This window comes from Sinocyclocheilus rhinocerous, unplaced genomic scaffold (assembly GCF_001515625.1).
Source record: "Sinocyclocheilus rhinocerous isolate Xijiao unplaced genomic scaffold, SAMN03320098_v1.1 scaffold2967, whole genome shotgun sequence".
Taxonomy (NCBI): Eukaryota; Metazoa; Chordata; class Actinopteri; order Cypriniformes; family Cyprinidae; genus Sinocyclocheilus; species Sinocyclocheilus rhinocerous.
This window is the reverse complement of record NW_015634034.1, coordinates 196,406-213,546: the sequence shown is the minus strand read 5'-3', so window position 1 is coordinate 213,546 and position 17,141 is coordinate 196,406. Positions and strand designations below refer to the sequence as shown.

Here is a 17,141-nt window from a genome sequence, read left to right as displayed (position 1 = left end):
TCGCTGCAGCTCTGGCAACACAAATAGAAACAGGCGTGTTGATGTAAATACATCGTTAAGGAAAGACCTCTGAGTCACATCACAGTGTACTTACTTATTTCTGAAAATAATTGAATGACCTAATTACTATTGTAGATCGTTCAAACATAAGAGGGTTCATTACAAAATAAACACGACATAAAAGATGGATGTACTCAGAGACCTTGTATGGGCAAAAGCTCCATCTGACTGAACAATATAAGATTCAATAGAACTATTCTCTCTCTCTCAGATTAAGTGATAACCTTTAATAACTCAACAGTTTGCAATAGTCATCTGAATGAAAGTGCTGACAGATGTTTTTCTCATGTTACGCATGAAATTAGCGAGCACAGGTAAGGCAATGACAGTAAAAGAATGCCTCATCCGTTTCATATTGAGATTTTCCTGTAGTCTGTACAGTAGTTATGTAATGACTAAAAATGGGTCTCTTTAGTGAATCACTGATCAAATTACCTGTTTATCATTCTCCAGGTTGAAGCACACACACATTTATTTAGTTATTTAAATGAGGATATAGACAACGTTTTACCTTTTTTGTCAGATTTTGCTAACTTTAATTTAGTCTCCAAAAAAAAGGCATATGTAAGTAAGGCCACACTCACATCTCTCTCTGTCAGACAAGCAAGATCATTATTATTTTTTATAATAATAATAACAATAAACTCATTGATCAAATAATATAAGACAATCCCCAAAAGGTGTGGAGGTGGCACTTGAGGAGCAGAATCATGTAGCCTAATGTTTTTTTTTTCTTTTACCCAGCTGTAAGTGTGTGTGTGTTTAGCACAGGTACAGTGATGGCTGTAAAAGAATGCCTCATCATGCATACAGACACAGTAGTTTTTATTAAAAAAATTTTGTGAGTTAGAAATAGAGCAGAATCATTTTATCTAATGTAGGCTAATAACACATTATAATTTATTTTTCTCAAATTCCTAAAATGTTTATATTTAGATTTTCAAATTCAGATGTTTGAACTTGCTCTCAAATAGCACTATAATAAAGTTCCTGGCAGAAGTGAAAACATGTAGGGCCTATATATGCTGTGTGATGTGTTGGTTCACTGGTCAAATGGATTAATGCCAAATGTGCTTCAAATGAGGAGTTTCTTTAAAGCATAGGCATATCAATATCAACTGATCAGTCAATGCTTTGTTATTAAATACCTTATATATATCTTCACAATATATTTCATTTCCTGAAAAATTACTATTTTAGAGGATGTGATGTCAATAATATCTCCAACAGTATTGCTCTGTCACACTTTCACTTTACTGACAGATAAATCCATCCTTTTATTTATTTATTCATTCATTTTTTGGCCTATTTTTATTATTATTATTATTTTATTTTTTAACAGAGTTGGGATTAAAGTTTGCATGGAAATAACTGCCTTCAATGCAGTGAAGAATTATTACAACCAATCAAAAGTGACGCAAACGAGTAGGCTATGCAGGGAAATCATTTATTGACAGTTTGACACAAATGTGAGACCTATAACCAACTAGTACACTATCATACTATTGAACACTGCTACGCTGTTTTATTAAACGCTTTATAATATTTCTGAATTTTGCACGTCCGTTGAACCGGCACCTATTTTACTTAAATGCTGTAAATTTTTCTGTCTTTGCATTCATTTTTCAAGTAAACTAATGTCATTCAGCTTGCATGAAAGGCTGTGAAGCCACTTGCGCAGGGCGTAATTATGATTAATTATTGTGGGCGTCGCGCCGCAGCGTGTCTGGAACAGGAACTGGAGCCGCTGTCATTCAGATGAGCGCACAAAGGTGAGCGCACCGTCAGCCATATTCCCACCGCCGGACTCTGTGCCTGTTTCCTCGGAGGGAGGGGAATTTTTGAATTGACTCACCGGCTCTGGTAAGATTTGCTCCGATCGATTATCGACGGGGTCAAAGACCACAACACAGTTACTGCGTCTATCATTCACGCGTTTCTCTTTGTGCTGACGCCGCCCAGTTCAAAGAGAAATCTCTACCAACAGGTGTTGCTCTGATTATCGCGGTGGGATAGCCTGTATCTTACTAGCCTATACAGATGGGGCTTTTTACAAACATGAAAAGGAACAAAAATTACAATCTTCCCATTTTTATAGGTATGACTAACGTTACCAGGTGGACAAAAAAAAAAGCTCTATGCAAATGTATGTTTAGATAGTGAGTGACTAGCTGCGCATGGGAACTGAGAACGGTTTTCAGTTCCATTTAACAAAAATCTCGAAATCGGCTCATTTTTGAGTACGTTCGGTTCCGGTTGCCTTCTTTTGCCGGATGAATGAATCAACCCAGTTAAATACTCTGACACCGTTTCACAACGTCAATCTTCAGCGAAACGCGGCATTGTAGTTCGAATCCCGAACGAATGACTCTTATGAGTCAGTTAGATGAGTGAATCCAGAACACACCTTACAGCCTGACAAATGTAGCGTAGGCCTAATCCATCTCCCAAGTGAGTGATTCATATGAGCCGGTTCTTTTTTAAAGAATCAAAAACATACAGTCGTTTTTTTTGTTTTCTTAGTGAATCAATACAACGCGAGCCGTGAAATGATTCCCGAATGAATGACTCTCATGAACCGGATATTTTTAGTGCATCAAAACACATCAGCCGCTGTCATTCAGATGAGCGCACCGTCAGCCATATTCCCACCGCCGGACTCTGTGCCTGTTTCCTCGGAGGGAGGGGAATTTTTGAATTGACTCACCGGCTCTGGTAAGATTTGCTCCGATCGATTATCGACGGGGTCAAAGACCACAACACAGTTACTGCGTCTATCATTCACGCGTTTCTCTTTGTGCTGACGCCGCCCAGTTCAAAGAGAAATCTCTACCAACAGGTGTTGCTCTGATTATCGCGGTGGGATAGCCTGTATCTTACTAGCCTATACAGATGGGGCTTTTTACAAACATGAAAAGGAACAAAAATTACAATCTTCCCATTTTTATAGGTATGACTAACGTTACCAGGTGGACAAAAAAAAAAGCTCTATGCAAATGTATGTTTAGATAGTGAGTGACTAGCTGCGCATGGGAACTGAGAACGGTTTTCAGTTCCATTTAACAAAAATCTCGAAATCGGCTCATTTTTGAGTACGTTCGGTTCCGGTTGCCTTCTTTTGCCGGATGAATGAATCAACCCAGTTAAATACTCTGACACCGTTTCACAACGTAAATCTTCAGCGAAACGCGGCATTGTAGTTCGAATCCCGAACGAATGACTCTTATGAGTCAGTTAGATGAGTGAATCCAGAACACACCTTACAGCCTGACAAATGTAGCGTAGGCCTACTCCATCTCCCAAGTGAGTGATTCATATGAGCCGGTTCTTTTTTTAAAGAATCAAAAACATACAGTCGTTTTTTTTTGTTTTTTTTTTAGTGAATCAATACAACGCGAGCCGTGAAATGATTCCCGAATGAATGACTCTCATGAACCGGATATTTTTAGTGCATCAAAACACATCACATGAATACTAACGTAATCTGACTCACTTAATGAATTATTTGCTATTAATTTTGTCATGTCTGACTCAAATACACCAGAACTGTTGGTGTTATATTGTAGAATAGCCTATAGAGACTCATAAGACTGTAATAATTAGTTAGGACCTACTGACAGGTTGTTAACGTGAAGATGAAATATCCTAAATATTTTTACCGCATTTTTTTCTGTATTTTTATCAGTATTTGTATAATGAAAAGTCATTGTGTGAGCATAACATTTAAAATGTAATGCAATTTATTTAATACACCAGAACTGTTGGTGTTATATTGTAGAATAGCCTATAGAGACTCATAAGATTGTAATAATTAGTTAGGACCTACTGACAGGTTGTTAACGTGAAGATGAAATATCCTAAATATTTTTACCGCATTTTCTTCTGTATTTTTATCAGTATTTGTATAATGAAAAGTCATTGTGTAAGCATAACATTTAAAATGTAATGCAATTTTTTTTATTTGTTTTATCTGGTCTATTTAATGTAAAATTTAAATAAAACATCATCATAGATAGGCTAGACAGCTGAGGGCAGCAAATGCGACAAAAAATCTTTCTTTTTAATTGTTAGTGGGGGTGTTAAAGTTGTCCCCTACCTTAGTCTGACACCAATTTGCTCTCATAAACTTTAATGCAAACATATTTAAACTACCATAAATGTCCAAAACTGTATGTTCTTCGGCGTCGTCTCATATAGGCTACATACCCACAATGAGTTTTATTAGCTAGTTTGATATTTTATGGGAATATCTTAAATATCTTGCATGATTCAGTTACCGCTATATTTAATAAGCCTAACCGAATATTTGACTTCATTCCCTATCAAGGATCGGTCTTTGGGAAACAGAGACTGGAGCAAATATTTGTAGAATGGGGTGGGGACTTTAAATTGAAAGGCGGTGTTACCTCTTTTGGGTGAGGCTGTCACAACCCTGAGTTCCAGTTTTTAATCGTGATTCACATGGAGTGCGTCAGGTTTTATTCTCAGCGATCTTTAAACGACAGACAGACTGTTCTTGAGTCATTCTCACTAGCGCTGCTCAAACGCGTTTCTCCTCTTTCTGCTTCAGAGGGAGGCTCCGTGGAAATACACAATATTCTTTGACAGAAGAGACCTACAACAGGATTCAAAATGCCTAAACCTGTAAGTATTTCCCGAGTTTTATCTTATCATTGTTACAGTGTTTAGGCTCAGTATAAGTGTTTAGCATGTTTTCAACTTCTGTCCAGTATTTTGAAATATTATGGAGGATTTCTGGTCTGATAAAAAAAAAATCGTTTTTGTATCGTGACTTTATGAAATGGAATGAAAGTCTGGTTCTTATTTGCTCTATCTTCAAACCGTAGTTTCTAAATGTTGAAAATTACATTTTGTTAGCGAAATTATGTCAGTTGTCATTAAGTTACGTCTTAGAGGCACATTTGTTTGTTTTAAGGCAGAGTTTATAAGGTTTGGGTCTCGTTTATACCTGCTTTTGGCTTGTTTACCCTCAACAAAATTGTAGTATGTGTGACGTTAATCTAGTTAAAATGTATTCGTTTTAAACACCGTATTGAATGCTATCCGTGTTTGCTTATAAACACTCTTAAAACGGCAAGTGCAGCATGTTGTCAGTTTGTTTAAGATGGCAACAGGGTTGTCAGGAAGAGTGCAGAGGAATTACATCATGATGCTTTCCTCAGAGCTTCTCATTCATCCTTGGCACTGCCTGCTGAAATGCTGAATACAGAGGCTTGTTCTTGGTGCCATGGTCAGTTTAGATGGATTTGAGTTCAAAAGAGTAATTTTTTCAAGATTTGTCAGTCATTTAGATGCTTTTAAATCAAGCAATAAAGTAAAAATGATCAAATTAAATTATATCATTTTGTAAGTTACACATTTTGTTTTTCAGTTTCTACACTGAACCCCACTATGAAGATATTTTGCTGTCTTAATATTTCCCCTCCTGTTCCATAGCATGTTTCAGGTGTGTCTATAATCAGCACTTTCAGCAGCTGAGGGTGTTTCCTCTCAAATCTTTGTTATCGTTTGTTTTGCTGAATAATTGATGACTAGACAATGCCTCTTACTCCCTTTGGGGATGTAGCACAAAAGCTCATTGTGCTGTAATCAATCCTCATGTGCTCTTGGGCTTTAGCTCAAACCAGCTCAATGAAAGACTAACAGTACCATCCAAATAGGAACTTTAGGCAAAAGGCAGTTCTGAGCAAAGAGAAGTTCATGCAACTCAAGACATGCAACCCTTAACAGAAGTGTCATTAAGTTTCTGCCCCTACTTTTATAGTACACGTCATCATAGCACCATTTCAACATGGGCTCCTTGTGCCTCTGCCTACTGTACTTTTTTTTTTTGTTGCAAAAATCCCAAAAATGCATACAATTTACATGCAATTCACTGCAGTTGCCAGCTGAAATGAACACTAGTGGCATAAAACGCCAATACCTTTTAATCCTTTTCACACAAATTATGATTACGGGGTAGATTATTGATTAATAAAAACAAATTTTCTCACAGTTCCTTTATGACCTCAGAACACTTTCGCCATAGTGCGTGATTTGTAAACTAAAGCATTTTGGCGTTTGCACCATACAACCAGCTCCATATGTATGGCTTTGTTATGTAGTAAACTTGCTTGTTACCTCACCCGGTACAGCATTGCACTTGCAGTGTGCTCGGGTGCGAGTCCTAACAAAAAAAAAAGCTCAAAAACTTGTAAAAGCAAGCTAAAGTGGCATGGTTGCTTAGCAAATGCATTTTTCTGTCACATTTTCTTTTGTTAACACTTTCGTTAGGTTTTGCATTTTAGGATTCAGTGTAAGTCGAACATTATCTGTGCAATAACTGTTTAGCGCCACTAGGGCTGCACGATAAATCGAAATGGAATCGAGATCGCGATTCGACAGAAGCTGTGATTGTCATGCGTATCTTTCAGTGAAGCACGGTTCTGTGATCAGCGGTAAATCTCCATCCGAAGGCCAGAGGGCGCTCTCGCGCTGAAACTCCAAATACGCCTCGCAGAAGAAACCCAGAAAATGCCTATCGCTGCAGCTGAATAAACAGAAGATTCAACTGCTTTCATTGATTCAACGGTATTTTCACATGCTTTCAGATGGAGCAGCATTTACTTCACAGAGCCGTAGTTCACTGAGAAGCTATGCAAACAGCTGTCACTATCGCGAACGATTTCTTCGATTTCAGAATCGCGCAATAAAACCGTCTGGGAATTAAAAAAAAAATTTTTTTTTGCGCGTAACTTGTCAGTGAACTACGGCTATGTGTAGTAAATTCTGCTCCATCTGAAAGCACGTGATGATGATTTCCTGCTGATTACAGAACCGGCTTTTTGAACAAAATGCGCATGACAATCGCATTCGATTAATCGTGCAGCCCTAAGCGCCACTCACTAGACATTTAATTCCCAAACTGCTGCGATACATACAATCAAAGTTAAACATTGCTAGATTCACTTTTCAGTTTTCGGACAAGACATGCTTTTATTGCCACTGGCTGGACATTTCACTTGGAAAGTGTTGTGAAATGTGCAAGAAGCGGCGAAATATAATTTTACAGAAATATCGCCTGAGGCATTTGTTTTGTTTTCCAATTTGCCGGGGTTGCAACATTTGCAGATGATAATATAGGTTTTGAATAATTAAATGTTGTTTTGGCCCAGCTACTATATAATTCAGGAGACATTTAAAATAAAGGACTGGTTAGATTTAGCAAAGAATCTTTTTAAAGAACTGTAAAAATCTCCCATTTAGATTTGGTCAGTAGCTGACTGCGTATGTTGTCTGTAGATCAACTGTAAATGCATGTGTCTGTGATGTTATATTTTTCATAAGCAACCAGTTTTTAGTAGTCAGTCAGAATTTTAACCGCCTTGTAACATAGATTTTTTGGTTTGATGACGTCTGTTGCCCGATGACGCTAATCGGAACCTGAGCTTGGTGACTGTGCTCGATTTCGCCAGTATATTTCAGCCAAAAAAAGTTTGTCGGTCAGCTAAAACCATTTTGAGAGCAATGCAGAGAAATGGTGAGACTCTATTAAAATGCAGGCTGATGCAGGAGGTGGACCACTGAGAGGATGTTTCTGAAAGAGACCCTTTGTTTTGCCGGGTAAATGGATACCCCTCCGTCTCCCCCTCTTTGGCGAGTTGGATGCCAGTCTTTAAGCTGAACTCTTCACCACTAGATTTCAGATGTACAGTACACAGCATGTCTATGATTCCTTTTTATTGTCAGTGGAGGGTCTATATCAAGTTATTTATTAGTGTTGATGATTTGTAATTGTATATTTGTTTATTTTTGAATTTCTGTTTGATTGTGTGTTTACTATCACAGCGCTGTTTTCAGGAAAGGTCCCAGCAGTCCTCTTTAAGCTTGGTACAGGAAGTTCTTTCCATATAACAATGCTTGTGGTGTTGATTGATTATTCACAAGAACTGCTCAGTCATTCTCTATAAAGTTTTATGTCGAGTAGGGCTGGGTTAGCAAAACAAGAAGTTATATTTGATAAATATATATTGATATATAGTGTACATTTATTCATTTAGCACATGCGTTAATCTAAAGCAAGAAAATAATGATACCAAAAAAGCCATTAATCAAAGTTAGAACAGAAGTAATGCTTCCATAGCATATGTCCAGAAGTACCAGAGCAGTGGATTTAGCTGTTCTGGTGATGGTTGGGAGTTTGTTTTTCCACTGAGGTGTATCGAGTGTCTGTGGACGTTTTGGGAAAGTGATCATCCCTTGTGGGATGTGGTATTATCATCTCAGTATTTATGTGCGGTATTTGCTCTGAAATGGCTTAAGATGTTTGTTTTTTTTACACACAGAAACAGTCATTTCAACCAAACAGTTATCGTTATATAATATAAGAACCAGTGATATTTTAGTATCATTGATGTACTATAGTTTTGGTTAATGTTTTGAATTAAATTGTATTTTTATATTTTATATATATATATATATATATATGTATGTATGTATGTATGTATGTATGTATGTATGTATGTGTGTGTGTATATGTTTTAATTTTAGTTTAAAGCTTCAGTAATTATTGTTTTTTTATTTTTTTATTACCGGTATTATGTTTATTTATACATTTATTTATTCGTTTTTTGTTTTAGTTTTTTAGTACTTTTTAAAGAAACATTATTAATAAAAGTACCAGCCCCACATTTCATATTCCATGTACAAAGGCAAATAACTTTTTAAAATTATTTTTCTATATGTACATTATTATAACCGCAATTACTGTCTTTCAAATTGTTTTAATTAATTTTTTATTAATGAAAAATGTATGTATTTTTATTATTAAAATATTAATACACAAAGTTCACCATATGACACCTTTTCTCTTTTCATATTCCATGAAAGAAAGTAAATACTGGTGTTTTTTCATGGACTTTTTATTCAGTGTGGACTGGTGCTTTGAAGCTTCAAAAATGACACAATCACCACTGAATTATCATAAAAGCAGTCTGTATGACTTTTATATTATATATTGGAAAAAAAAAAGACAAGTAGCATACATTCTTTAGAATTCCCCCTTTTGTGTTCCATGGAAAACAGAAAGTCATACAGTGTGAGTGTGAGTAAATTATGACAGAATTGTCATTTTGATATGAACTATTTTTAGAATTCCCCCTTTTGTGTTCCATGGAAAACAGAAAGTCATACAGTGTGAAACAACGTGAGTGTGAGTAAATTATGACAGAATTGTCATTTTGATATGAACTATTCCTTTGCTTTTGTATTGCTGAAAGAGTGGAATCTGTGTTGTCTGCACTGCTTTGGTCTGAACACTTGTGTGAGTTTCTGTTTACATAGTTATGAGATTTCATAGTGGAGCAATTCTTTTAAAGCAGTTACATAATTAGAAATGGTTATTCTTTCTTACCAGACAACACACTCATTGCTCACACCCAGTATGGTGTGTCTGTGATTCTCCAGCAGTAGTCTCTTCGCTTATTTTTGTTCTGCCGCCATCATTGCTAACAGTTCACACGGTAATCACATGAATATGGATCACTGAATCAGATGTGTGCTTTTATGATTGTGCTTTACGATCTCGACAATGGTAATTCTTGTCTATTGGAAACTCCTCTTAGACTGCTGTCGTCTTTTCCTGGATGAGAACTAAAATGAATACTTTCACCTAGATGTGATTTTATTTTTTTATTTTTCAATTGGCTCTCACAAATGATTTATTGTTCCTTGATTCTGTGAGTTTGTTGTCTGTTCATTGTGAGGAAACGCCTCTGTTTGGTATTTCTTGGGAAAGTGCTTTAAAATGACTCTTTGTTGTCCCATAAAATGGTACAAATTTGATGGTAGAGCGGTTTCAGCCTTTTTCTTGTTGACTTAGTCCTGTCAAACATTAACAGTAGAATAGATTGGCATTTCCCCTTTACAAATAGTGGCTGAGGCACATTGTTCTGTGAAGCCACTCCTGCCGTTTTCCCAGCTTCTTTCTTTCAAGCCATGTCTGCTTCAAGAACGATAGTCTGGGTCATCAGCTTGCTACACAATCAGACTAAAGTTATCAACATATATCATTACTGTATTCAGTGTGTCTGTTTTTGGCCAGCGTGCTTGTGATCGTCTCATCATTGCAGAATTTTTTTTTATTTCCTTTGCTTCTGAAATTGCTTCTATAAAATGAAAACCGTAAAATCTAAAGTTTGTGTGTGTGTATATGTTTTAATTTTAGTTTAAAGCTTCAGTAATTATTGTTTTTTTATTTTTTTATTACCGGTATTATGTTTATTTATACATTTATTTATTCGTTTTTTGTTTTTGTTTTAGTTTTTTAGTACTTTTTAAAGAAACATTATTAATAAAAGTACCAGCCCCACATTTCATATTCCATGTACAAAGGCAAATAACTTTTTAAAATTATTTTTCTATATGTACATTATTATAACCGCAATTACTGTCTTTCAAATTGTTTTAATTAATTTTTTATTAATGAAAAATGTATGTATTTTTATTATTAAAATATTAATACACAAAGTTCACCATATGACACCTTTTCTCTTTTCATATTCCATGAAAGAAAGTAAATACTGGTGTTTTTTCATGGACTTTTTATTCAGTGTGGACTGGTGCTTTGAAGCTTCAAAAATGACACAATCACCACTGAATTATCATAAAAGCAGTCTGTATGACTTTTATATTATATATTGGAAAAAAAAAAGACAAGTAGCATACATTCTTTAGAATTCCCCCTTTTGTGTTCCATGGAAAACAGAAAGTCATACAGTGTGAAACAACGTGAGTGTGAGTAAATTATGACAGAATTGTCATTTTGATATGAACTATTCCTTTGCTTTTGTATTGCTGAAAGAGTGGAATCTGTGTTGTCTGCACTGCTTTGGTCTGAACACTTGTGTGAGTTTCTGTTTACATAGTTATGAGATTTCATAGTGGAGCAATTCTTTTAAAGCAGTTACATAATTAGAAATGGTTATTCTTTCTTACCAGACAACACACTCATTGCTCACACCCAGTATGGTGTGTCTGTGATTCTCCAGCAGTAGTCTCTTCGCTTATTTTTGTTCTGCCGCCATCATTGCTAACAGTTCACACGGTAATCACATGAATATGGATCACTGAATCAGATGTGTGCTTTTATGATTGTGCTTTACGATCTCGACAATGGTAATTCTTGTCTATTGGAAACTCCTCTTAGACTGCTGTCGTCTTTTCCTGGATGAGAACTAAAATGAATACTTTCACCTAGATGTGATTTTATTTTTTTATTTTTCAATTGGCTCTCACAAATGATTTATTGTTCCTTGATTCTGTGAGTTTGTTGTCTGTTCATTGTGAGGAAACGCCTCTGTTTGGTATTTCTTGGGAAAGTGCTTTAAAATGACTCTTTGTTGTCCCATAAAATGGTACAAATTTGATGGTAGAGCGGTTTCAGCCTTTTTCTTGTTGACTTAGTCCTGTCAAACATTAACAGTAGAATAGATTGGCATTTCCCCTTTACAAATAGTGGCTGAGGCACATTGTTCTGTGAAGCCACTCCTGCCGTTTTCCCAGCTTCTTTCTTTCAAGCCATGTCTGCTTCAAGAACGATAGTCTGGGTCATCAGCTTGCTACACAATCAGACTAAAGTTATCAACATATATCATTACTGTATTCAGTGTGTCTGTTTTTGGCCAGCGTGCTTGTGATCGTCTCATCATTGCAGAATTTTTTTTTATTTCCTTTGCTTCTGAAATTGCTTCTATAAAATGAAAACCGTAAAATCTAAAGTTGTAACCATCTTGTAATAGATGACCATTTTCCTCTCAACTGCTTTTTTAAAAATTTAACAGCACAAATGTCAACAGTGGTTGCTAATGTAATTTTTTTTTTTCTCTCTCTCTCTTTAGGTAAATGTTCGCGTCACTTCGATGGACGCGGAGCTGGAGTTTGCCGTTCAGCCTAGCACAACTGGCAAGCAGCTATTTGACCAGGTCTGCAACTAAACATCCAGAAAAGAAATAGATGAATTAACAAGCATTGGTTAGGATCATGTGCATGAATACTGAAACATGCTTTACAAACAGTTTTCAGAGAGTTAGCTTAAACTCTTAAAGGGGTCCTATTATGCTCTTTTACAAAGTCTTGATTTTGTTTTGGGGGTGTACTAGAACAGGCTCTCATTCTAGGTTGTTCGAAAAACACATTATTTTTTCAACGTCTCAAATCGCGATTTCGATTCGATTTCGATTAATCGCACAGCCCTAGTGATAACACTCGTTGCCTTCTCTAGTGTAGCTCAACCAGGTCTCGTCCCATTTGTCGGTATTTGTGATAACACAAATCCCGGAAAATATGCGTTGTAGTCCAAACGAGTCGTTCGTTGTAGTTTTTGAAAAGTGATTTCTGTTAAATAAAATATCTCCTTTTGAAGTGGACTTTGAGCTTTGTAACTTTGCAGATCTTTTTTTATGCTCAAACAGCAACATTACAGACTAACTAAAGTTGAAAAAGTGAAAAAGCATAATAGGACCCCTTTAAGGTTTTCTGACATTTCGCTTAAATTGTATTTATTATTACATGCAAGAAAAAAATTGCCTGAAATATCAGTCACTGAAAATATTCAGTATTTTTTTTTTTTAAGAGCACAGTTGATGAGATATGCGCCCCCACTCTGGTGTGTAATGAGATGCATGCACAAAAATGCAGACTTGTTTGCAAATTCTATTCACTGTTACTATTCCCTTTACCTAAATGGGTTCAAGGGAATGGGTTCCATGAAAAAGATACAATTGATTTGACTCATTTCTTAGCAGTTCTGGTTGTGTAACAGACAGTGTACTGTGTACCTGACATCTGCGATCAATTATTTTAATCCCTCAATGACCGCTTCTCATTCTCTTCTGACAATTCCTTGATCTTAAACAAATTCATGTCCCTCAGCTGAAGCAGAGAGGAAAAAGATTGTAAACCGTTATTCAGAGAAATGTTAAAAGGTAAATCAAGAATACAAAAGAGAAATTTACATTTGTTTTCTTAGTCAAATACTTGTTGCTCAAGCAAAAGCAGGAGTGCAAAGCGTACGTTAAGCACAAAAAAAGAGCAGGAGGAACATTTTTTAAAATCTAAATTTATATTGGATTATTTGAATATAAAATGTATCAAAAAATGAAAGAATGGTTATTTTTAAATTAAAATTTTATTTTAAATTATACTTTTATACATATAAATTTATATTAAAAATATGTATTTTAAATAATGGTAACAAACAGTTAAGGATGTCACAGAACAAACTCGGACTTCACTGGGCATCAGTAGCACCGATGCCTATGACCTAATTTAATTACCGGCTTGGTGACATGGGATAATCCCCTGCAAATAGAAAGCCCAGAACACCACGAAAACCTCACAGGAAGGGTTTTTCTTCTTTAAAAGAGCATATCCCTTGACGTATGACTCACTGACCATTACACTGATGTGCTCATTGACTGCCACGACTGTGGAAACAGTGAATAAGGGCTGTTCCTCTATGACCACACTCTAGTTTTCCCATTCATAACAGAACCCACAGCTGAAGCAGTCTCCACTTCAGAGTAAGTGCTATGAGCCAGTCATGAACTGTGGATGGCACAAGGCATAGATGAGAGGTTTGCACTGAAGCCTCTGGCAGTCCAACTGTCCATGCTGGCAGACTGAGTTGCATACAAAAAAAAAAGAGTTCTTAAAGTCCAGAGCATTATGGATAATTATGTAATGTTCTTATTAAATAAATCTTAGCAGGGTGTTTAATTTAAATAAAGCTTATGTTACCTAAATTCAGTCTTGAAATTCAGAAATTGGTGCCGTGACCCGGGTCTGGTTGACTCTTGCATTTCTTCTCATTGGGTTGAAACACACCTATTTTAAAGCTGGTTATTGCTGTTTTTTAATGGAAAAAAAAAAAGTTTAAATAAATTCTAGGTATCACTCTACTTAGGTTAAACCCGCTTTCTCGAATAGCTTTGTCAGTGAGCTTAGAGATGCTTAGAACCTGTTGAGCTGGTTTACAACATTTGTTACGTCCTTGTCACCAACTTGTTTGGATTTTTTTTCTTCCAGGGATATGGTATGATTGTGAATTGTTATAAAAGGCAATCGAAGTGCAATAGAAGATCTGATTGGTTAAAGAAAAATATCTGTAAAACATTTGTCATGAGATTTCTGTTTAGATTTTCTACCGTAATTTTTCCCCTAACTGAAGTGTTCTTCAGCTGCATTCACCCAGAAGAAAAATACTGTTGTCAGTCTTGTACAGTTTGGTTGGGTACTAGTCTGACAAGCTCATTTTACTGACAGGACTCCCGTAAATTCAGAAAAACAATAATTTAAAGGCAAGTGTGGTTGTGTGCTTTATAAACGGAATCGCACTTAGAAACGAATTGTCTGTCATGTCATTGACACGCATACGTGCACATGCTTTGGGGGTAATTCTTTGCTGCCAATCACAATCAAACTCCAGAAAACTGTATTTGTGTTGGTGGAAGAAGAAAAAAAAAAAAAACGGGACATCTGAGAAAATGAAACCTATTAGTAAATTTGCACTTAACATTTCCTGCAGTGCAGTTTTTGTTTCAAAAGGTTACAGATGGCACATGTTCTGTGTATTTATTTATTTAGGTGGTTATGCATACTGAATGTGACACTTACTAGATCAGTACATGTTTTATTTTAAACATGTATTTTTTCATAGTGTAAAGAGGACATGACCACCATAGCTCAGTATGTTAGCTTTATAAAAAAAATTTAAATAATAATAATTACTGACCCAAAACTTTTGAAAAGTGGTGCAAATGTTGAAAATTCAATAATTTTGTATACTCTCGGGCTGTTGCTCTAAACTCCTGTTGGACCAGCAGGTAACGGCCACTGCATTAGAGCTGCAACATTCGCCAAAAGTAATAAATACCATCTTGCACAAAGCCTCTGGGAAATTGTGTACGTGCATGTATACCCATTGAAATCTGAAGTTTTCCCTTCAGGGCTACTGGTGCTCATCACCCTCCACTCCTGCAAAAACTAATGAGTGTGAATGAGCTAATAATGGCTTACAGTACTTTGTGATGGAAAGAATTCAAAGCACTAAGTATACAATAGTCGCACAGCAGTCAGCAACAGCTTAATAATTAATTCATCTATTTATTGTGTGCTAAAAGGTGTCACTTTTTTTTCCCCCTGACAGGTGGTGAAGACCATCGGGTTACGTGAAATATGGTACTTCGGACTACAGTATATGGACAGCAAAGGGTACCTTACATGGCTGAAACTTGATAAAAAGGTAATTTTACATTTAGCACAACAATTATATTCAGATGTTCTCTACAGAATGTGTGTTTTAATAGACTTTAGTCAGGGTTTTCGCTTTCTATCCTGACTACAGTCCAGTACTTTAAGTACTCTTTTCATAAATGCATTTGAGTATTTGACATTTTTGATGACATATAGATTCCCAAGCATAGATTACTCATACATGCCTTTCACCTGTTGGACTGTGACACAATCAGTAGGTTGAACATTTCAATTGTGTGTTTCCTCGTTGTTGTCTTCGTACAGCTGATACAATATACTTCAGAGGAAAGCGGATTTCCTCATACATGGAAATGAATTACTTTTTGTGAGATTGAATTATATTTTTTCCCCAATTGTGTTAGTCTGACTTTTGTAGTTTTATTAATTATTAGAATAAGGATGAAGCTTTCAAAATGCAAGCATGAGTTGGTCCTTTAATATTTACTTTAATCTAAATTGTAAAATGAATATCAGGAATGGACCATTGAGAATTATGAACTTTATCATCATGAGGACTCATTTGAATTACTAATTGATATTGTTTACAATATGAAGAGGACATATTTACATCCACATGGTAATACATCTACACAGAAAACCCAAAACTAAACCCAAAACCCTGTTGTTAGTCAAATTTACTGAATACAAGATTTGTCATTTTTTTGGTAATATTTACCAGTGCATGCAGTAAGAAATCTTAGATCAGTTCTACAAACATTTATGAACATAGAACTTGAATTGTACTTAATAAATTGATATGTGATTTAAGTTACATTTAATGTGACTATGATTTTACTAGCTAGCTATGGCCAGAACTATACTGTATGTGTCCTAGAAGGACTGTTATTTTAAAAAGGTGTGAAATATTAATAAACTATAAACATAACTGAGATTTTAACCCACCATAAATCAGGAGCAGTCAAAGAAAAAGGGAGATTTTCAGGAAAAGAAACTTGTTTGGGTTCATTCCACTTGTAAACACTTCACAGATCAGAGCTTGAAATGAAGAGACTTGTTTAACCCTGAAACACCCATATTTGACAAAACTGATTGGTTTGGTGTTTATGGCTGAATGCGCAGTTACTTGAAAAAAAATAAAATAAAAAAAAACCTGCTCCAACTTCACTCCATTCAGGCTGCACGATTAATCGAAATCATTTGGAGTTGCAATATGGCTTAGTGCAAACATCAAATCGCAAAAGCTGTTATGTAATTGAATTAATTTATGTGCTGCATGTTTCAGAGAGAAGCACAGCACTGTTTTCATTTACACGTGAGCAGATCACAGTCTGATGTTTTCAGTGTCTCAGAAAGGCTCAGCTGGGAGAACGCAACATGAGTTCTGGTTAGGGTTAACCTAACCTAACCCTAACGCAACAATCTTCCTAAAATTGGAATAAGAAGCTCTTATGAACTAGACGTTGTCAACTAAAGAGAAGCACCGTGTCCGGAAAGTGAAATATTACAAAGTTGTATATCCGTTACCAATGGAGTTCAATGAAACTTGCGACCATTGTTAAATAACGTTGGTTTTGGGAAATGCACACCAGATTAGAGAACTGACTGGTGAATAAATAAAGAAAAAAAAATATTTATATAATGGTATATTAATCATATTCATTTAATGTTGTTATATATATATATATATATATATCCTACAAATATCTCCTTGGCTGTGGCCTAAATGTGCTGAAACATATTTGGAGTAGTAAAACATTCATGAGTAGTCAGCAAAAGCTCAGTATAAAATCCTAACACCCTTTTTTTTT

The 17,141-nt window shown here is 35.7% G+C and overlaps 1 protein-coding gene across 1 annotated transcript in view; it reads left to right on the top strand.

Moving 5' to 3' along the window:
* The first annotated feature begins 4,506 nt into the window (after nt 1-4,506).
* The window catches only part of LOC107745284 (ezrin-like), a 36,468-nt gene continuing 23,833 nt past the window's right edge, over nt 4,507-17,141 (top strand). The window contains exons 1-3 of the mRNA XM_016559134.1: nt 4,507-4,704; nt 11,958-12,041; nt 15,266-15,361. Coding sequence (XP_016414620.1) covers nt 4,693-4,704; nt 11,958-12,041; nt 15,266-15,361 — 192 coding nt within the window. The 5' untranslated portion in view covers nt 4,507-4,692. The remainder of the gene's footprint in view (nt 4,705-11,957; nt 12,042-15,265; nt 15,362-17,141) is intronic.